Here is a 21,874-nt window from a genome sequence, read left to right as displayed (position 1 = left end):
TTCCATGTTTGGGAGTAGGGAACAGGCCCCTAAGAGGGGTCTCTGACTCATCTCAGGATGTAGTGGGCCTGGGAAATACGTGGATGTGGATGCCATGAAACAAGGCTGAAAAAGGAGCCGGGAACAAATCAAGTTGGGTCTTGTAAGCCACAGTATGAAGTTTGAACTTGATGCTAAGGTGCAGTGAGAGCCATCAGGAATTTTAATTAGAGGAAGCATATAACCAGCATGTGTGTTTTAAAGTTCATTCTTTATTCTGTTAATACACTAATAATTCAAATCAATTTTAGGAAAAAAAGGAAACTACAGATAGGTATAACTTTAAAAGAAATCACTTGTAATCTCACCAGAGATAATCACCATTTGACCATAAATAACAAGCAATCTGTCTCACTTATCTATTACTGTTTAACAACCCTCCCCCAAAACCTCGTGGCTTAAAACAATAATTTGTTATTTCTAGTGAGTCTGTGGGTTGATTGGGATCGACTGAGTAGTTCCTCTGTTTTCTGTGGTGTAGCTGAGGATACACCCACATTCAGCTGGGAGCTTAACTAAGGCTGGAACATCCAAGATAATCTCTCATCCTCAAGAGTCTCTCTCCACATGGCCTCTCATCTTTCAGTAATCCAGCTGAGCTTCTTTGCAGCATGGTGGCTAGCTTTCAAAAAGGGTAAAAGGAAAGCTGCCAGTCTCTTAAAGCCTAGGCTTGGACATATACTGAATTTCTTCTGCTGCACTTCAGTAAGCAAAGCCATTCATAAGGCCAGCCAAAACTCAAGAGAAACAGACTCCACTTGTGGATGGGAAGAGCAGCATGTAGGCACAGGGATGGAAAGACTGACTGGCCATCCTACTGGGAAACTATCTACCACACAATTTGATTTGCTAAACACAAAGTAAGTTATTGACCATTTCTGGTAGTAAATAGTTAGGAAAACTGAATTCCAGTAACAAATGCAAAATACCTTGTCCTTGTCCATATATGAATCTAAGTGGGTTGTCTAAATAAGCTGACAATTTGCATGTGTGATGAGGGAGGAAGGAGGTGGGAGGTAGCGGGAACACCATATTGAAACCTAGTGTTGAAATGAAAGAAATTGTAAAAAAGAAAAAGGCAGACTCCAGACAAAGAAAATGGCTAAAATTGTCACGAGGAGTGTTCTGCAGCCAATGCCTCTCTACAGTTAACCTGAGTATGTATTAATCCTGAGTGTGACAGGTAATTAAAACACATTATTTGTCTAACCACACTTCCTGGGAGGAGGAAACAGTAGCAGAGCCAAACAGATGAAGACCCAGGACCTAGGCACAATACTTCACCATGCACAACAGCAAAGTGCATGCACCACATCCTAGAAAATGACAGGATCAAAACCTGAAAGAACAAATCTCTTGCCAAGTCAAGGGGGGTAAGGATGAGGCCAAAATTGTAGCTTTCTCCTCACCCTCTGCTCTGAAAAGGGCAGGGGCTTCTCAATTTTATTCATCAGTCATGGGAAAGCCACCTGGTTGAATGGCACAGGAGGGAATAACCAGGCTCCTAGACTTGTCTGTGAGCCTCCTAATAATGCCCAAAGAGAAAGGATAGCGCTTCTCAATTTTCACCTCTTCCTCATCCACACTTCCACTGCCTTAGTTCAGTCAGACTGGTCTCCATGCTACTCCTCTATATTGCCCAGCTCATCTTCTGTATAACTACCAGAGTTCTCTTTCTCAATACACATTTTTTAAGGTCTAGGAAATGACAAGAAAAAAAGGCCAGAGACAGGTGCAGTGTTCAGATTAGACAGAGACTTGTATGTCATGAATAGATTTTTCTCCTGATTGTGGGTGACCTACTGAACAATTTTTCAGGAGACAGTTAAAATTTTATTTTAAAAGGATATGTAGACAGGAAGGCAGAGACCAGGAGTAAGCCTGGAAGCTGAGGGATCACAAATATATTACAGTACCTCTGCTGATAAAGAGTACAGGTTTAAACCATGCCAATGGCAGAAAAAGAGGGGACGGAGAGATATAAACAGTGTAAACGAAATCATATAAATGATAGAGGCTGGTGACCTCCATAAACAGGCAAAAGGAGATGAGCATATCACCTAAGTTTCCAACATGAATAGATGGAATTATTCGCTGAGAAAGACATAAAGAAACAGCAGGTTTGGGAGTAATCAGAAACCTCCAAGTGGCATGGCAACCCATGTGAATAAACAGGTTGCAAGCTCAGCAGAGAGGTCTAGACTAAATACACTGAAAACCGGAGGGGGAAGAGATGAAGCCACAAAGATACTTACCCAGGAAGAATATCCAGTAAGAAAAGCAATACAATCCTGCAGGAGCTAAAGAGAGTCTTGAGATTTGGTAAGCCACAAAGAACTTTTACATCTCAACAAATCAAAATCTGAAAGCAGAATATATTGCCCACTATTTACTCATATTACTTAGTAAGAGAGGAAAGGTCATCCTCAAGTAGAGATTCTCAACTAGGAGGGTAAGAAAACATACCCCATATCCAGAGAAGAGGTGTTACATGAAAACCGTATTCAGTGTACCTGATTTTCTAACTAGAGAAAACAAAGGTCTACAAAAATCAAACTAGACAGGTGGGGAACCTATTGGGTCGGGCAGGGGAAAGGACCACCACTTACAAAACAGCCTGATACTTTTGAGGTCCACAAGAGCCAGAAGCTGGCAGGGCCCTATCACAGCCAACACCCCATACTTATTAACCAAACAACTGATTAAAACTTGATTTGTCTCCTGAAAGATCGTTCTTATCTGCCAACCTGAGCATTCTGGTCTACTTAATACCTGTTGCCTCTCACTGTAAATTAACAGGCATTCTGGTAATATACCAGTCTCTGAGAGCATACTTAATGAGTCCATCCCACAAAGAGGTCAATTCTCAAATGACAGATTATCTTTCAGTATCTCCAAGGCACAGTGCCAAACCTAGAGAACTTCTGCTAGCCAGTTAGAAGGCTCACTCTGGAATCACTGTAGCCTCACCTAAAGTCTTCTCATTAAAATACATCCAGCGCTTTTAACAGATTAAAAATTAAGGTGTGATCCCAAACAAGGAGAATTCATTAATTTATTTTGAATTACAATCTATTATCACTTCAAAAAGAGCCACTTCAGGAAACATCCAACGGATGTTGAGTTACCAGTAAAAATGTAAGTCATCAATGTATGATTTATACTACAGAATACATAATAAATTATATTTACATGCAATGACTAGACTATCACACACAAGGTAAAAAAATACAGTATTTTATGTACATTTTAAAAGATTTACATGTTCATATACAATTTATAAAGTTAAAAATTCTCTGTACAAAATCTTACACGTACAGAGTTTATATAAGCCCCATTCTTATGGCTAGTATCACCACACAGATTTGCTTAAAACCATAATACTACAAACACTCGGGTTCTTCATATTCAATCTTGGCACCCATATAGCAATACATTATTTTGAAATGTAAATTACAAAGGAAATAAAACGTAATCATGCAGACATTTTTTAATATAAGAAAATGAGATAAAATATACTACCAGATCAACATTTATCAATTCCATAGATACTGAGTTTTCAACTTACTGCACTGTTTTCATACAAGTACATGCAAAACTAGCAGATTATGGATTTTTAAAGTAACATTAAAATAATACCATAGTTTGACAATACTTGGGCAATAGGAATGAAACTAAGAGCCCTAGCCTAATTATTTCTGCCTTAGCAGAAATCTCAATTAAGACATTACATACTATAAAAATCACAGAAATGTCAATATTATAATTCCCAAATTTATAAGATCTGCATCACATCAAATAGACACTGATCATTTAAAAAACAAAACAAAAATGTGTTTGACATTTAAGAGCATATTCACTCTTCTGAGAAGGGGAGAGGGGGAAATCTGTGATAAACCATTAAGGATTATCCACTGTCCCTGCTAAGGAAGCACTTGCATACTTCCAATCTGCTTAAATAAAGACATCTGAAGGTTTTATAAAATGTTTAAGATAAGCTACACTAGTTATTTTTAAAAATCTTGAAAAGTAACAAATTGAAAGTATCAGCACCTTCCCTCCTCCCCAAAGTAGCTAAAGATCAATGACAAAAATAAAGTGCCAATGTCTAAAGTACTGTTAATGGTTTAAGAGGCACTACCCCATTTGATGGCTTAGGATAAATATGAAAATAGGCCAGATCTGATCTGAATAACAAATAGAAGGTAGGTATTCCAGTATATTTAATTCCTGACTAGATGGGGGCTAAACCAGAAAACTACCTATTCCCCCATTTATTGCTTTGAAACCTGTACATATAAATTCTGACAGAACAATCAGATTTCTAAGATGGAAAGCACAGTGTTTGTGCCACTTTGAAGTTGAAAAAGAAGGTGCACTCTTGATCACCGGGAGGAGAGCTGCTAAGACTCTCCTCTCCACAACTCATATCTTCACAAGAGTCCTCACTAAAGAGAAAAAGAGACAAAAAAGAGGATACCATTACTTAAAACACACTTGAATGTTTTATAGCCAAAATAAAGCTGCTATATGAGTATCTCTAGTGAGGATTTTTATATTCAAAATTTATGCTTTACAGAGACAAAATTTATAAGGACTTCCTAAATGAAGTCTATAGTAATCTCATTGGAAAATATAGATTTTTTTGGCTGGGTGCAGTGGCTCATCCCTGTCATCCCAGCACTTTGGGAGGCCAAAGTGTGCAGATAGCTTAATCCCAGGAGTTCAAGACCAGCCTGGGCAACATAATGACAAAATCCCATCTCTACAAAAAATATTTATACAAAAATTAGCCGGGCATGGTGGCACATGCAATAAAAAAAAAGAAAGAAAATATAGGTTTTCTTAAGTTTAAACAAGTTATTATTTGCCAAACTATTATTCTTGTACCAATTAATAACTATCAGCAACTAATTGTAGCATTCTAAGTATTTTAAATCCAATAATGAAGACTGAAGAGAACATGCCTCCTAGCACATGGTCTATTTAGATGTGTTTCTTGCATCCGTGATTTATTATACCCCTTACACTCTCGAATATCAAAGTAAACTAACGAGCTATGAAAATGAAACTTCTAGCCCTTTATGTCTACAGCAACAAACAAACAAATTTAGCAAAGTTATTCACTTTACAAACAAAGTAATCAAATTCTGAATAAGACAACATCAACTGACAAACCTCTGAGAACATACATAGAAGTCTTCCCCATTAGTGGTGGTGATTCCCTTTATTTTCCAGGCACCTACCCCTCAATGTCTTCACTACAGCACAGTATTAGGAATTCATACTAACATTATAAAGCCCAGAATTCTTTTTCAGTTTTGTTTTTTTGGGGTTTTTTAGCTGTATTTCAAGAGCAAGGGAAAACAGGAGAAAGATGGAAAACCAGTTTAAAAAGGGAAAAGAGGCCGAGTGCAGTGGCTCACACCTGTAATCTCAGCACTTTGGGAGGCTGAGGCAGGAGGATCACTTGAGCCTAGGAGCATGGAAGACCAGCCCTGGGCAACATCACGAGACCCCATCTCTACTCAAAAAAAATATAAAAAAGGAAAAACTAAAAAAAATGTAGAGGACCTTATAAATCATTACATACTAAAATACTACTTCTGGTTAATTTGCTTACCTGAAGAGTGGGGGCTTTAATTCTTAGCTCTTAGTGTAGGGGCTTGCTTTCTCTGATGTCTTACACTATTCCACAGTTCTAAGTATAATAAACTCAGTAATATTTAGTCTAGGGAAGTTTAATTAGTCAAGGAACCTGCCTACCTTTCACTTTCATCAAAACAACCCCCCTCAGGTATCGTCGGCAGCTCAGGAACGCTATAGTAGCTGTTGTGGAGGTTCTGGGCTGTGCGCCTTGAAACGATCCAAACCAACTTCTTAAGATCTGGTTTGCAACATTCAGGAGAAGAATACTCGGCTAGGCATTTAGAAACCAACTCTCTCCAGTAAAAGAACTCAGTGTCATTAATCTGAAAAAAAAATATTTTAAGAGGTTATGGCAATGTCTCCCAAATCTTGCTGCACCTTGGAATCGCTAGGTGAGCTATGAAAAAAAATATATATATATATACAAAGATGCCTGGCTCCCACTACCCACTTCCACCCCTGGTATTCTGATTTAATTGACAAGGAGTACAACATGGGCATCAAGAGTTTTGTAAGTTCCCTAGGTGATTGTAACGTGCAGCCACTTTCAAAATTTGGGAACCACTGGTTTAGGAGAGGAGCACCGTAAGTATAAAACTACATAGGATTCAATACACAGAAAGCTTTGCCTATTCTAAGAAAACACTGACCTAAAAACACTCTGGGTCTGTTAATAAATCAGCTATCAAGTATAGTCCTTAGTCTCAATGCAAAGGAATTTAACATTCCTTTTGTAACAGAAACCAATTTGGGTTCCTGCAACAAGGCATTGTTTGTATTGCTGCTAATACACACTTATATTATAACACCAGATACAAAACTAAAGAAGTTAGCAATATGAGAGAAGAGGAATTTCCCAAAAAGGACATAGTTCCGCCACCACTGGGGAGTGCTTCTTTTTTGTTTTTCTTTTTATGTATTTTTTTTCCCTCATCCTTCGGAATGCCTTCAGTGTATTTCAACGAATCAATTTTCACTGAAGATGGTTCCAGATATCACTATCAATAAAAAGTTCAGATAAAAACTAATAAAATCATAATTAAAACAAAAAGTTATCTGTTACAAACAAAATGCTTCACATGTACATATTTTCACCAGAAAACAGAAGATCTATCTATTTTCTTGGCCTCCCATTTTCACCTATCTAGCTACATCTTAACCCACTTGTAATCTGGTTTCTACCACTTCCTTCTCACTGCTCTACTTACATTACCTCTGACACATCCAATGACCTTCAATTTTCATTATATTTGATCTCATAAAAATTCAGTATTCTTGACCACCTCCTTAAAAACCTCCTCCCAGTCTGACAGTGCTTCTACTTGTGGGGATGTACCTTTCTTCACTTGGCTCCTAATGTTGTGGGGAAAGGCCAACGCTGAAAACCCCAGAGCTTCAACTGACCCCTACAGAAAGGATTCCACAAGCTTCTTACAGTTTCAACTATTGCTTCTTCGTGAGAAATTCCAAACCTGAATCTCCAACTATAGTTTATCTTCTTATTCCAAAATGCCAAACACCTACTAGACACCTACCTGTGTACACAAGCATCTAAAATCATACTGCTCTCATCACAAATTAACTTCTCCCAAATTTCCTGCCAATTATGCTAACATTATATCCACCATTAGGTACAAATCTTGGTCATTCAAGATTCCTTGCCTCATTTCCATGCTTGGCTTCCAAAACCACTGTTTGAGTTGGACAACCTTACTCCTGCTTGTGACTACCATCTAGACATTGTACCTGCAAGTCTACCCTAAAATGACTTTTATATCTGTCTAGTCCACCAATTTCTTGGCCATAAGCCTTTGCTGAAACTTTCACTGTCAAAGATTCTTTTGCTCCAAGCAGGCTCCCAGTCATAGTGCTTCTCCTAGTCTGCCTTATTTCTTTGCTTAAAAAAAACCCAAAGTAAGCCGGTCACGATGGCTCATGCCTGTAATCCCAGCACTTTGGGTGGCCAAGGCAGGTGGGATCACTTGAGGTCAGGAGTTCAACATGGCGAAACCCCATCTCTACCAAAAATAAAAAAATTAGCCTGGCATGGTGGTGAGCACCTGTAGCCCCAGCTACTCAGGAGGCTGACGCAGGAGAATCACTTGAACCCGAGAGGCTGAGGCTGCGGTGAGCCGAGATCGTGCCACTGCACTCCAGCTTGGGCAACAGAGCAAGACTCTGTCTCAAAAAATAAAAAAATAAAAAATAAAAAAAATCCCAAAGTACTCTCTATATTCACTATTACCTGGCACCAAGACACAAACGACAGAACATACCACTTCATGTTAAGTTCCTTATTTCCCCAACTAGACTGAGAGTTTAAGAAAAGGACTGTGCTTTTGTTTTATACCTCTTTGTGATGGTAAGACTTACTTTTACTTAGCTGGCCTAAAGGATTTGAAAAGACATTGGGGTTTAAAACATCAACACTGCTGGTGTTATTTGATGCTGCTGCTAATGGGATGACAGTTCAGTCCTACAGGTGTGATGGGATTCCATCCTATCCCATTAGTGTTTGTTCTGAGTCTACTACCTAGTATGCATTTTAGAACAATGCATATGTGGCAGTGTAACAGCTGTACTATCATATGGCATGATTACTACAGAAGGGGCACCTATATGTGGAAAGAAGCTGGGCTAAGTGACCAAGTTTCCTTCCGGATTAATACTGTCTGGGTCAAAGCTGCATTTTGAGAACTTTAACACTAGAGATATAAGAAAAAAAACGAATGTAAAAGTTAAGAGTCCCATAAAGTATTACTTAATGTTTAAGTCACCACAGAAAGAAATGAAACATCAGGGAAGAAATTTTCTTTAAAGAAGAATGACTGTAATTACCTTGGAATGTTTTTTAACTAGCAAGAGAATTTCCAGTAATTCAACAGATTTCAAAGTTTCCACTTCCAAATTGAGAAGGCACAAGGCTAATACAGATGGCTGTAAGAAAAAAAAAAAGAAAAATATTTTTTAAAAATTCAAAATAGAAACTGTGAGATATATATGTAAGCAAGGAAACGACTTACTTTTGCTTTTGAAAAGACAAGTCGGCAGTTGCAAGCTTTCAGCTGAGCTTCTAGTTTATCAAGGCTCAGTATTTCTTTCCTATACAATGCAAAGAACAAAGATTTATTAAACTTCCAAAGATTTAAATGATTTTAAGTGATTTTAAAGATTTGCCAGGGCCAGACGCGGTGCCTTGCACCTGTAATCCCACCACTTTGGAAGGCCGAAGCGGGTGGATCACCTAAGGTCGGGAGTTCGAGACCAGCCTGACCAACATGGAAAAACCCCGTCTCTACTAAAAATACAAAATTAGCCAGGTGTGGTGGCGCACGCCTGTAATCCCAGCTACTTGGGAGGCTGACGCAGGATAAATCGCTTGAACCCGGGAAGTGGAGGTTTCAGTGAGCTCAGATTGTGCCATTGCACTCCAGCCTGGGCAACAAGAGCAAAACTCCTTCTCAAAAAAAAAAAGATTTGCCAATAAAGTCCAAGTTGAAAGTTTGAAGAAGGTAAAAATATAAATTTCATTGCCATTCCAATTATTTACTGTTAGCTATAGCAATGTTCAAAGTACAAAATGTATCTTTAATCCCACTGACCTTTCTGAAGTATGACAAAGTATAATAGTATGGTATAAGTGCAAAAAGTTTAAGGCAGTAGTAGCTTCCAATTCATAGTGCAATTTTTCTGAAATTATTTTTTCCATCCGTTTTATGTCAGAAGCAGTACATTTACATTGACTAATCCGGATCACATCATGAATGGATGGAATATTGCAGTCTTCTTCAACTATTCTAGCAGCCAGCAAAAAAGAACAGACTCCAATGCAAGACAAATGTTTAGGTTTCACCTGCGAAAAAAAACAAGAGGCTTCTTTTAACAACTGTCACTTTGACTTAGCGGATACTTAGAATATTGTAATGATGCTCCTATTCTTAAGACAGAACACAATCAAGTTGTTTCTCTTATATGTACTGGCCCTTTACCCACAATTATACACATTTTCACATTTTAGACCTTCTCAACCTCCCAAAAAAAAAAAAGGGCAGCAGGGAGCAGTGGCTCATGCCTGTAATCCCAGGACTTTGGGAGGCTGAGGTGGGAGGACTGCTTGAGGCCAGGAGTTTGAGAACACTCTGGCCAACACAGCAAGACTATTCTGGCCAACACAGCAAGCCTCTATCTCTACTAAAAAAAAAAAAAAACAAAAATTTTTTTAATTAAAAAAAGTTTTTTGAACCTTTAAATTATGTAAATTCAAATGCAGGTAAAAAATTTCCATGCAAGTTCAAAAGCTAGATTTCTAGCACTAAAGTATAATTTGTATTTCAGACTTATGAAATTCATAATACAATCTCCCCCAAAATCAATTAAGCTTTATAACACCAAAAAAAAAAATGTACTGGGATATTAAAGTATTTTATACTTATCTTTTTACATAAAAATCTTTAAGAGTCATTCCATATTTCAATGTAATTTTGCCCAAGAGAAATATCACGAGTTGTGCAGAGTGGGACTTATGTAAAAGCTGCCATGGACAGATGGCCGCCCTTTTCTTTTCAATGCCCTGAGAACTGACCCAGCAGCTGACAGCAATCCTACTGGCAGAAGATTCCCCACATTTTTCTAGCCATTGCTGGTGACTGTTAATAAAACTGTGGCTCCCTGCTTTGAAGAGACTTCTAGGGAAGGCAGCCGGTCATATTTAATCAACTGTTATACTTCATTTGTCATGCTTCAGTATTTTAAAAATCTAGGCTTCAAGAGAAGCATTATGGCAGATGAAATCTTACTTTGAGGACTATAAATATATGGCAAATACCTAAAAAATAGTAGTCTCTCTTTTGTCACTTATTCAAGAGAAAGTACTTAAGAGGTAAAACCTAAGCCACAACAGAAAAACCTAAGATACAACAATACAATTAATCTTGTAGTCTTATTCTGTAGCATAGCTCAATCCAAGTCTGGAAGCCTCAGAACTGGAGAAGCTGACCTTGCAGTCCCCAGTCCAAGGCCTGAAAGCCCCAGGAAGCCCACTGATACAAGTTCCAGAGTCCAAAAGACAAAGAACCTGTATGCTGATGTCCAACGATCACAATTCTGATTATAAATTTTTATGTACAGTGGACATTATTACACCCATTCGATAAGTATTTCATGAACCCTGTGTGCTAGGCACTGGGCATAGAAAAAGGAAGACATATTTCTAAAAATGATGAAATACCTTCATAAGAGCCAAGAACCTGTCCAAAATATTGACAGCCAGGACAAAAGTTTCAGTGCAAGATCCAAAGAAGTTGGCTAAACTCCTTAAATCTTCAACTTTGGCATTTCTCAATCCTGGACACAAAGTGTTATCATTCTGCAATAAACACCAAGAACCAAGGTTTACAATTTTCTTAGAACCAGATGAAAAACACATACAGATCCAAAGACTAAGGTTAATTTTTTCCCAAGAATAAGGTTAATTTTTTTCCCTCAATCTTCAAGAATATAGGTGGAAAGAGTGGTATCACTTAACTAAAGCTATACACTTTATCATCTGTAAGACGTAAATCACTGCTTCTTAAAAATACACATCATAAAAGAGCTTCAGCAATTCAATATAAGGTGAACTGCTGGAAGATTTCAGAGTTATAGCAAATATATAATTCAATTCCTTTGGACTGGAGAGAGAGGGTTCTTTTGTTTGCTTTTCTAAAATCATTTAAGATCCTACTATAAATATGTATTTCACAGGCAGAGGGTGTTTGCACAAATGAACTGCTCAATTCACCAGGAGTCTCCCATCCTGAAGCTGCAGGCTGGAGTACGTGGGGGCAGCGAGGAGGGTGCCACATTAAAAACAACAACAAAAAAAACCCCACTTCTCTAAAGTATCACTCTCATTCTTGCTAAGAAACAAAAGCATGAACCTGTAATAAGGTTTATCTTGGTACTCCAGAAAGAACAACTTTGATCTTAAGAAATTTTGCAGGCTTTAGTCATGATTCAACGCGGGGGGAGGTTACCTCCTCCAAGCCCCATCAGCTGCTTGAGCAAGTTATCTTTTCTGCCAACTTACCTCCGGGGTAGCCTCAATCAAACTCAGCCCTTTTTCTCGAGGTTGGAATCTCTCTTCTTGTTCCAGGTAGAGGTTCAACAATCCGAGGAGTTGGACCCCTTCATGACCTGCCAAGTGCTCCGCCCCCAAATCCTTCATCTGCAGTAAAGACACCACACAGACAATGTAATCTGGGGGTAAGAGGGGTGGGGAAGCGGGAGAAAGGGCTGAGGCCAGTACCTCCAGCAAGGATCGCCCTAGCACACCCCGACAAGGAGCGGGTGAAGGGACCAGTCACGTCCGCCAGAGCCCCAGGGCAATCCCCACCACGGCCACGGAGGTGTGGCAGGGGGAGGAGCCGTGGTCAGGTCCGCCGGCCAGCGCTGGGTAAGACCGGCCAGCCCTTGGCCTTTCACAAACAGGAAACTGTCCGCGGGCGCCGGCGTCCCCTCGGTCTGCCCCACCTGAAGTCGCGCCGGGGAGGGCCTTCTGCCCAGGGGACTGCAGTGTGGCCAGCGACTGCAGCGGGTCCCGGGGATGAGGCGTTGCACAATAGGGGGGAGGGGAGGGAGAGTCTCGCGACTGAACAAAGAAGCGGAGGGAGGAGACTCCCGAGCCCCGCCCGCCCGGGGCGCCCAGCTGTAGGAGCCCCTTTCGGAGAGTCCCGCCCCCAGCTTTTCCCGTCCGCTGCGGCAGCGCCGATTCCGGACTTACCCGAGAGGCGGACACCCCTGTCCCAGGAGCCGTGGGGTGGCGCGGCACACCCGGCTGCGGTCCGGGGAGAGAAGTCCAGTCCAGCCCGCCCAGCGCCCGTACGGACAACACCCGTCCACCCACTGATGCCGGGGCCCCGCAACTCTGCAGAGCCCCGGGGCTGTCAATTCGAGAAGCACCACCCCAGCAAGTCCCCGTGACAACACAAGCGGGGGCGGGGGGCACCGAGGCGGAGACTGCTCTTAGCCTAGTCACCCCCTCCGTCCACCCCACCAGCATCTATCTGTCTATCGCGGGCGCCAACTCCCCCCGGGGCTGGGGCTGAGGGGGGCACCCTGGTCGCTCCAGCGGATGAGGGGCAGGCAGCACCGAGGCACTCGGATGGTACCAACCTCCCCAAAGCCCGCAGTCCCCACCACGAACAAAGAAACCCACGGCGGCCCTGGGTGGGCCCACTCACCGTGCCGGAGACGCGCCTCCACCCGCCCGCGGCCTCGCGGTCCGCAGGGACTGGGCGCAGCGGGGGCTTCCAAACCTGTCTCGCAGGTCGGGGACCCACCGCCTCAGCGGTGCCCCCGGCCCGGCATCCAACCCTTCCTCCCAGGCACCGCCGCCTCGGCCTTACAGCCCCGGCTCCATCCCGCTCCCCGCGCGCCCACCCTCCGCCGGGGCGCAACGCCGGCCGCCGGAGACCAGCCCTCCGCCGCGGAAGACCAGCCTACCGCCGCACCCCACCGCCTCAGCGGAGGCCTCCCCGAGCCCCCTGTTTTTGTTAAGAGTTTCGACGCCCCCAAGGGGGCGGGGCACGTGACTTCCCGCGGAGGGATCCTGCACTTCCTCCACGGACTTTAAAAAAGAGTCCCGCCCCTAAGCCGCCGTCTCCAGCCTCTGTCGCGGCCTCCCTAGCTCTCCTTGGCTTTGCCGAGCCAGTCCTGCCGCCCGGCGCCAGGGCGGAGGGCGGAATCTGGGCGTCGGGCTTATTCCGCGATTGATCTGGGTTGGGGAACGGGGGTAAGACAGAGGGGCGGAAGGAGATCCTTTCTTGTCTCATTACGCCTTTTAAAGGTCCCCGATTTGTTTTGTTTTCGCTGTTTTGAAAAGTCCGCCCAAAGTAGCCGGCTCTCTGATTGGATGCGGGTGGGGCGAGGGGAATGCTGAGGACCTGATTCACCCTCGAATCTGGATTGGCTAACTTATCAGTCTTGGACCCCTCTGATTGGCTTTCTCCGTAGCCTGAGCCTCTCTCTGCCTTGGGGCCTTAGCAACTCCAGGGTCTGGATTGCGCATGCCTGGGTGGGCAGCGGGGAAGGTATTCAGTTACCTGGCCTGCGGGGCTGTGCCTTACCGCCTGGCTGCCTCCGCCCTTCTCGGGGGAATGTCACCCTCGCGGCGCTTCTACTAAGAGCTAACCTTTGTGACAGCCTTTTCAGCCACGGGAGAGTTTTCTACATTCCTTGTTTATTTTGTCTTGCCGTTCCATTTTGCAATAACCCACCAAATTATTATAACATTGTCGGGGCGTCTACTAAAATATTCAATAAATGCTACAAATTTAGGTATTTGTTTTAAAATTTTCCAATCCAAGAGAAAAAAAAAATGGAGAAGAGAGGTGAAACAAGATAGGCAAAAAGTCGAGGGTCGAAGCTGGGCGATGGGTACTCGAGGCTTCATTACAGTATTCTTTCTACTTCTGTGTGTCTTGGAATTTTTCCATAATTTAAAAAAATTCGGGAGGGACTGAAGGAGAGGCTTTTTAATAAAAACTTAGCACGCTGATGAGGGTACGTAAACATCTAATAATTACGGCGTACCTCCAGAGGTTGTAGTGCTGTTGCTTTAATGAAGACTCTCAGGGCTTCTTGGTCCTTGGTAACCCATAAATTATCATTTATTGTTCATTATAATTAGCGTTGTTATTATAGGCGACACCTCTCCCAGGACGGGACAAAAAGCAAACCAACCAGGTGCCTTAGGCCAGAGACACTTTCACAAGGAATATCAATGGGGGATGTGGTTGACTCCCCTGGAACATTTATTTGTTTACTCTCTCCCTCCTAAATTAGAAAATACCATATTCGTGAGTTCTAATCTACATAATCAGATAGCCCCTGGGAACAGACTTCTCTTTCCTGTTCTTCTGTATGTTTTCTGTGAATTATTTTGTTACTTGTGAAATATGGGAAGGCACACAACATAGCTTTGGCAGCTCTTCTTTGCAGAACAGCTAAGGAATTTTAAAAGTAGGTCCCTTTGCATATTAGCTCGGACTAAACACAGGCATCTGTTTGGAGCACAGAGCAACTGGGGGAAGGGAACCCAAAAAGCTAACACTTATTTCAGAGAGGTGTGAGCTTGGTGAGCGTTTTGGAAAATAAGATAAAATTAGCACACTAGTTTTAAATGATTTACAGGCTACATAATTTCATCCAATGCTTGTTTTATCTTTTAAATATTAAGTGATAACTTTTATTTGACATAATCATCTTGCTGGAAATCTATGCTGATCAACATAATAGGAACTTGAAACTAACTTGGAGACTAGAGCTAAGATTAAAATTACAGAGATGACAGCTCATTGTACAGCGCATCAAAAGGCTGAGAGAACAGGGCCCACAAACAGAAAGCAGCTCGACCGTCACCATCAAGCAGCTTGACTATCCACCATCAGAGAAATGAGAGTTTGTGATCAAAGCATGAAGGAGACTGGGGATGTTTTTTTCAAGTAAGAAGGCAAAGGTAAAAAAGGAACATACGTTATTTTATAAGTGATGTGAAAGAGGAAATGCAAATTTATGTGGTAGAAGACTTTAAAAATAGACTATATAAAACAAAAAGGAAAAGATTTAGAAATTGTCTTTTGCTTAGGCTACATAATTTTATCCAATGCTTATCTGATCTTTTAAACATAAATAAGTGATAACTTTTATTTGACATAATCATCTTGCTGCTTAGATCACTAAATGATATGAAGCTATACTAAATGTGTACTCTATATTTCATATTTTATGTGTCCTTTTACAGACAGCCTCTTGAATGATGTGAACAGTGATGGCTTTCTCCGAGAGTAAGACAAGAAAGCTTTGTAAATGGCGTTGAATTTCCTGCTCTTGGCAGGCCCTGCTCAGCACAGAAGAAAAGACTGATCAGGTTGTCCAAGATGGAGCCCTTTATCCACGGTAGTCCACTTGTCTCTTTAAGATTAAAGGAAAGCAATCATTAAAAATACAGATCCAGTAGTTATTAATACAGCATCCTCTTTTTTAAACACCTCATTTTAAGGATGATGATATTCTTGGGAAATGGGCTGGGGGATTATGTAGGTTTTCTCTGTTTACTTTGCAGAATTTTTTGTTTGTTAATATATCTTTCAGAAAAAATTCTACTCATTCTATTTGTCCTTATCACATTGGCTTACCTTGCTGGAGCTGAAAGTGTTATTTACGAAAAAGACATTATTCCCCTTAGGCTAATCAGGCTTTACACATTAGCCTTTCCCGAGCTTTCTGGAAGGCAAATTTCCTGTATCATGCACACATACAAAATAAGGAAATCAGAAACCTGGCAACCCCCAAGAACTTCCAGACAATTTAAGATACTTGGTTTTCTACAGCACGTGGTAGGGGTGCAGTGGGGTTGGGTGATACTGTCACCAATAACCCCATGAAGGCCTGATGTGCAGCCCATTGTCCTTAGTGACATGTGAGACTGAAACTAAAAGGTGCTCACAGAATGGGTAATAAGCAGGGAGTGCCCACACAGAAACAATGACTACATTCAGTGAATCCCTGACTCCTGACAAGTGTCCTGCAAACCTGCTCACACTTAAGCTTCTACCTTGAAAATAGGGCACTCTCATGGGACAGTTGCAGTGCTTCCCTAAATGACTTAGACTTCCCTGAACTTCATAAGGCATCAAAATTGCTACAACTTTCCAAATATCATCTTTCTCCTCAAAGATATAGTTTTTGACAATAAATCCTAGCTTTTTATTCAATCGAAAGTTAGTGAATACACACTGAGTGCCAGGCATGCTACTAGGCACCAGGGATACAAAAATACATAAATAAAACAAGACCCCAGAATATACCCTGGTATGTCTGAGGTGTAGGGCAAAAGCACTGGCCATGGATCAAACTGGCTTTGTGTCTCAGCTTTCCTACTCATTAGAGATGGTGCCTTGAATACCTTGAATAATTCCCATGGTCTTGAGCCTCAGCTTTCTAACCTGAGGAAAACAAAAAGCCAGAGGTAGTTTTGTCTGCTTCATATGTGATGACTGAATACAAACATTTGTGAAAGCAACTAGCTATATATTTCTAGGCTGCAGCATGTTGTGACTTCATGAAGGGAAAGGAAGGGATCATCCCTAACCTCATCAAAGAAGTCTGGTGGAAAGCAGCCCTGAAAGGAAAGAACCTGAGGATAAGGATGTGTAAAACTGACATGAGGCCATACTCCCCCTCCCCGTCTACTCACTATTGCTGGGTCTCTGCCTGAGCTGTTTTCTGTCATTAGGCTGAGCACAGTGGTTCACACCTGGAATCCCAGCACTTTGGGAGGCTGAGGTGGGAGGATCACTTGAGCCCAGGAGTTCAAGACCAGCCTGGGCAACATAGCGAGACTTCATCTCTACAGACAATTTTAAAAATTATCTGGGTGTGGTGGCATGCACCTGTAGTCCCAGCTACATGTGAGCCTGAGGCAAGAAGATTGCTTGAGCCTGACAGGTCTATGCTACAGTGAGCCATGATCATGTCACTGCACTCTGGCCTGGGCAACAGAGCAAAACTCTGTCTCAGAAAAAAAAAAAAAGTGGTTTGCAGCCCCAAACTTCCTGCTTAGATAAGCACTGCTTCACAGAACCTGCAATGGAGACAGGAATACCTCTCCGAGGAAGAGGAACAGGGACGGTATAGCATAGTAGCATAGGGTGCCACTTGAAGTGATGCAGATTTTTCAACCAAGAGCTCATTTTTAAATCAGAACCTGGAAGAATGAGATGATTTATATAGCAGATGATTAATCCTTTTCTTCAAGCAATCAGCAGAATAAGTCAGTGAGGCATCTCATATATTCTCCTTTCTGGTTTTCCCACAAACAAGATCATCTCAAATTTGAAATCAACATTTTACAATCCATGTACTGTATATTTTGTTGCTTTTGTTGTTAATGCTAGAAGCATGCCCCGTTTTTTTGGAAGTGTGTTTATGCAAGGGTTGGCCATATTCATAAACATTCATAGTGTTTATCTATGTAGGGTTGGCTTTGGAATTGTGGAAATTATCCACACTGTAGACACCATCTGAATGACTACAGCAAGAGGACCAGTTTTTCCAGCCAGCCAGTTTAGTCCCTCCCAGTTCTACTAGCCTGCAAGAGAGTTAGCCTTGTAGGAACTATCTCTGCAACCTGGGAACTTGAGAACTAAATGCTCGGTTGATTCTGAAGCCTGATTCAGTACTTTGTTATCCAGTGCTCTCTCTTTTACACGAAGAATCAACTGAAATAAACGAAGTAGCTTTGACATGATGTGAAAAGGCTGGCAAAGGAGAGTGAACTGAGAATTTGGCAATGCCTGAAATCAGAACTAATCATCTCAAAATCATCTTAAAATATATTTTAAGTGGCTCAGGCTACATTCTGGAAAATTGTACATGATTCTTTATGTAACACATTTTTGTTTCATGGTTTGTTTCAAGAACCATGACCTAACTCGGATTTCCGGTCATTTCTTGACATCACAGTGCTATATGAAGTTGACACTGTCAGCAAAGAGTAACTTAGGATACATCTGTTGAATATATCATCTTATTTCCAAAAGAAGTTTTACTGTCTGTGAGAGTCATGATCTCTTTTTATCTCAAATAAAAAGGCAATTGATGTTTAAAGTGATATGGATAAGTGGTATAAGCTTAAATTTTGCTTCTGTTAACATTTTAAGGTGTTTTCAAAATGAAAGTTGTTTTTTTTTTAACTTTAAAAAGAAAGACTGCTGTTGAAACCCTGTCTCTACTAAAAATACAAAAATTAGCTGGGCGTGGTGGTGCACACCTGTAGTCCCAGCTACTTGGGAGGCTGAGACAGGAGAATCACTTGAACCCGGGAAGTGGAGGTTGTAGTGAGCCGAGATCACGCCACTGCACTCCAGCCTGGCGACAGAGCGAGACTCCGTCTCAGAAAAAAAGGAAGACTGCTTTATATCAAAGATCCTCAGGTCTGTTTAATTACATATATTTTTATGTTTTCAACCACATTCTGAATAAGAAATTGTGGCTACGTGCAGAAGTAGAACCAGATTTAAGGTAGTAGGTTTGAAGCTTTACTATTTGGAGGGGTTCTCTCTAGAAAAAAAAGTAGAATTTACAAATACAAAATTAGATATGAAAGTGAATACTTATTTAAAACAAGACAATTCAAGACAAAGTGTAAATTTTAAACAGTTGTTACATACTCACTGCTCCAGCTATCTACTGCTATACAATGAATCACCCCAAAACTTAGTGACTCAAAACAACAATAATTTTATTATCATCACCCACAGGTCTGGGCGTTGGTTGAACTCAGCTGGGCAGCCCTTGCTCAGGGTTTCTTATGAAGTTGTAATCAGATGGTAACTGCAGCTAGCATCATCTTGCTGCCACTCACGTGTCTGGAGTTGATGCTGACTGTGGGCTAGGACCTCAGCTGAGGCTGGTGGCTAGAACATTTATATGTGACCACTCCATGTGGTCTTTCCATTTCCTCATGGCATGGTGGCAGGGCCTGAAGACAATCAGGTGAACACTGTGTCTCCTTTTACGAACCAGCCTTGGCAGTCAGATAGCATCTATATTAATTTCACACTGATGGTCTAGGAAATTACCACAAATTTAGGGATTTAAAACAACAAATGTTTATCATATTATAGTTCTGGAGGTCAGAAGTTCGAAATGGGTCTCACTGGGCTAAAATCAAGGTGTCAGCAGGGCTGCAGTCCTTCTGAAGGCTCTAGAGAGTATTCATTTTCCTGCCTTTTCCAGCATCTAGAGGCCACCTGCATTCCTTGGCTTGTGGCCCTTCTTCCATCTTTAAAGCCGGCATCATGGCATCTCCAGATCTCTCTCGACTGTGACTCTTCTGCCTCCCACTTCGAACTATAAGGACCTTAGTGATTATATTGGGCCCACCTGAATAGTCCAGTATAGTCTCACCATCTCAAGGTCAGCTGGTGCTTGCTTCAGCATCACATATATTAAAATTGTTTTTTTTGGTTGGTTGTTTTTTGTGTGGGGGGGGTTTTTTGTTTGTTGTTTGTTTGTTTTGAGATGGAGTCTTGCTCTGTCACCCAGGCTGAAGTGCAGTGGCATGATCTCAGCTCACTGTAACCTCTGCCTCTTGGGTTCAAGGGATTCTCCTGCCTCAGCCTCCCAAGTAGCTGGGATTATAGGTGTGCACCACCACGCCCAGCTAATTTTTGTATTTTTGGCAGAGACGGGGTTTTGCCCTCTTGGCCAGGCTGGTCTTGAACTCCTGACTTCAGGTGATCTGCCCGCTTCAGCCTCCCAAAGTACTGAGATTACAGGCGTAAACCACTACGCCTGGCCACATATATTAAAATTGGAATGTTACAGAGAAGATTAGCATGGCCCCCATGCAAGGATGACAGGCAAATTTGTGAAGTGTTCCATATTTTTAAGAAAAAGAAAAGTTTGGGCATGGTGGCTTGTGTCTGTAATCCTTGCACTTTGGGAGGCCGAGGTGGCAGGATTCCCTGAGCCCAGAGGTTCTAGACCAACCTGGGCAACATGGCAAGACGTTTTCTCTACAAAAATTTTAAAAATTAGCCAGGCATGGTGGCATGCACTTGTAGTCTCAGCTTGGGAGGCTGAGGTGGGAGTATCACTTGAGTCCAGGTCAAGGTTGCAGTGAGCCATGTTCATGCCACTGCACTCTAGGCTGGGTGACAGAGAAAGACCCTGTCTCAAAAAAAAAAAAGAAAAAAGAAAAGAAAAGAAAAAAGGTCAACAGATTTGCAACCTTAATTCCATCTTGCTATATTATATAATATATTCACAGGTGGTGAGGAATAGGATGTGGACATTTTTGAGGGACCTTTATTCTGTCAACTACAACATCCTTTCAGCCACAGTCACATCTACTCAGGTTCAAAGAGAGGGAACATAGATTCCACTTCTTAATGAAAGATGTGTCAATCACCTTATAACAAGAGCATGTGGGATAGGAGATACTGTGATGACTATCTCTGGAAAATAGTCTTTTACATTCGCAAACATAAAAAATCTGGAAAAATCCCATAATATTTTTTATTAATAAACTGCCTGACATATGGCTATACAACTTTTTACCAATATTTTTGGCTGTATACTCTCTGATCACCTCTTCATATGATAATAATATATTAACATAATTTTCTAAAGAGAATTTTTTTTAATTTAGTTTTTCCTTTAACATGGCTAATCACATTTTGTTTTTAAAAAATTGTTTCTGTTTTAAAATGTTTATTTTAGTTTTATAATTCATTATTAATACCATAGTATATGTTATGGTTGATATCAGATTTGGGAAAATCTTTACCAAGCTTTTTCTGCGTACGAGCTATAAAAAATCCAGGATACCAGTGAAAACGGATAGACTGATTATTTAGCTTCTCATCTGTTTCTTCATTGCAGAAGCATATTTTGAGGTTTATGTCATCTTTGTCAATGTCAGTATTTTGTATCAAATCAGCAAGAAATTTCTATATTTTATAGGATTTTATGATTCCTTCCTCTTAATAGAGTATCAAACAATCCAAGAGTTTATCCATTACTTCTAAAAATTTCTCTTTTCCTTCTAAGGAAGCACTGATTTTAGAATGATCCAGAAAAAAGTGGTACACATAGTTTGCTTCTTGGTATCTGAACAAGAAGCAAATATCATCCTGCATTTTTATCACTTTTATTTTATATTCCGTAAACTTTTTATGTAAATTTTCTCTTAGTTCTTCAATAAAAGCACTTTTAGATAACAAAACAGAGCACCTTTCTTATATCCAAATTAGGTTTTTATAATTTCTCATTGTTTTAGTGGAACAATCCAAAATGTGTTTTTAAATTTTAGTTAATTGATATGTTCTCAACTCAACTTCCCCTTAGATCCCCAAAATGCTGGTAGACACTCAAGCACCTCTAAATTCAAGGGAAAATGATACAATGAAATTTGACATGGAGAAAGATAGCGGCCTTAACTGATTGTAATTAAAATCACTTACTTTCACAAAACTCAAAAAAATATATATGTGAACTACATCAGTCAGGGTTCTCCAGAGAAACAAAGCCAATAGAATATATATAGACATAGTCGTGCACAGCAAAATGATGTTTCGATCAGTAACACACCATATATACAACAGTGGTTCCGTAATATTATAACATTGTATTTTTACTG

At 41.1% G+C, this 21,874-nt stretch overlaps 1 protein-coding gene, 1 long non-coding RNA gene and 1 other non-coding gene across 6 annotated transcripts; 2 read left to right on the top strand and 1 right to left on the bottom strand.

The window, feature by feature from the left end:
• Positions 1-231: 231 nt before the first annotated feature.
• On the bottom strand, positions 232-13,228 carry CCNG2 (cyclin G2). Of its 4 annotated transcripts, XM_030819036.1 has the most exons (9): positions 12,909-12,943; positions 12,449-12,502; positions 11,756-11,893; positions 10,916-11,053; positions 9,291-9,541; positions 8,712-8,790; positions 8,527-8,625; positions 5,806-6,011; positions 232-4,487 (listed from the first exon to the last, which is right to left on the bottom strand). In XM_030819036.1, the coding sequence occupies exons 3-9, from the start codon at positions 11,891-11,893 to the stop codon at positions 4,364-4,366; spliced, it is 1,035 nt and encodes a 344-aa protein (XP_030674896.1). In that variant the 5' UTR covers positions 12,449-12,502; positions 12,909-12,943; the 3' UTR covers positions 232-4,363. The 4 variants fall into 4 exon arrangements, with proteins under 4 accessions (XP_030674896.1, XP_030674894.1, XP_030674893.1 ...); XM_030819034.1 differs by lacking the exon at positions 12,449-12,502 and having other exon boundaries at positions 12,909-13,228; XM_030819033.1 differs by lacking the exon at positions 12,909-12,943 and having other exon boundaries at positions 12,449-12,748.
• Positions 13,229-14,722: 1,494 nt separating this feature from the next.
• LOC115836636 lies at positions 14,723-15,671 on the top strand. Its single transcript, XR_004031640.1, has 2 exons — positions 14,723-15,184; positions 15,470-15,671. It is a non-coding gene; the product is annotated as an uncharacterized LOC115836636 (long non-coding RNA).
• A 4,340-nt stretch (positions 15,672-20,011) lies between these two features.
• LOC115836882 lies at positions 20,012-20,121 on the top strand. The gene has a single exon (XR_004031874.1). It is a non-coding gene; the product is annotated as a U6 spliceosomal RNA (small nuclear RNA).
• Positions 20,122-21,874: the final 1,753 nt, after the last annotated feature.

The sequence above is a fragment of the Nomascus leucogenys genome, chromosome 9 (assembly GCF_006542625.1).
Source record: "Nomascus leucogenys isolate Asia chromosome 9, Asia_NLE_v1, whole genome shotgun sequence".
Classification (NCBI taxonomy): domain Eukaryota; kingdom Metazoa; phylum Chordata; class Mammalia; order Primates; family Hylobatidae; genus Nomascus; species Nomascus leucogenys.
This window is presented reverse-complemented; position numbering and strand designations above follow the sequence as displayed.

What these genes read in the sequence shown, in the direction of transcription:
- CCNG2 (XM_030819033.1), bottom strand. Translation starts at nt 12,727, where the DNA reads ATGCTGGTGGGGTGGACGGAGGGGGTGACTAGGCTAAGAGCAGTCTCC. An exon ending in TGATTGAGGCTACCCCGGAG is followed by an intron (nt 11,054 to 11,755) that starts GTAAGTTGGCAG and finishes TGTTTATTGCAG; the next exon opens with AATGATAACACTTTGTGTCC. An exon ending in CTTTGTCATACTTCAGAAAG is followed by an intron (nt 8,791 to 9,290) that starts GTCAGTGGGATT and finishes TGCATTGTATAG; the next exon opens with GAAAGAAATACTGAGCCTTG.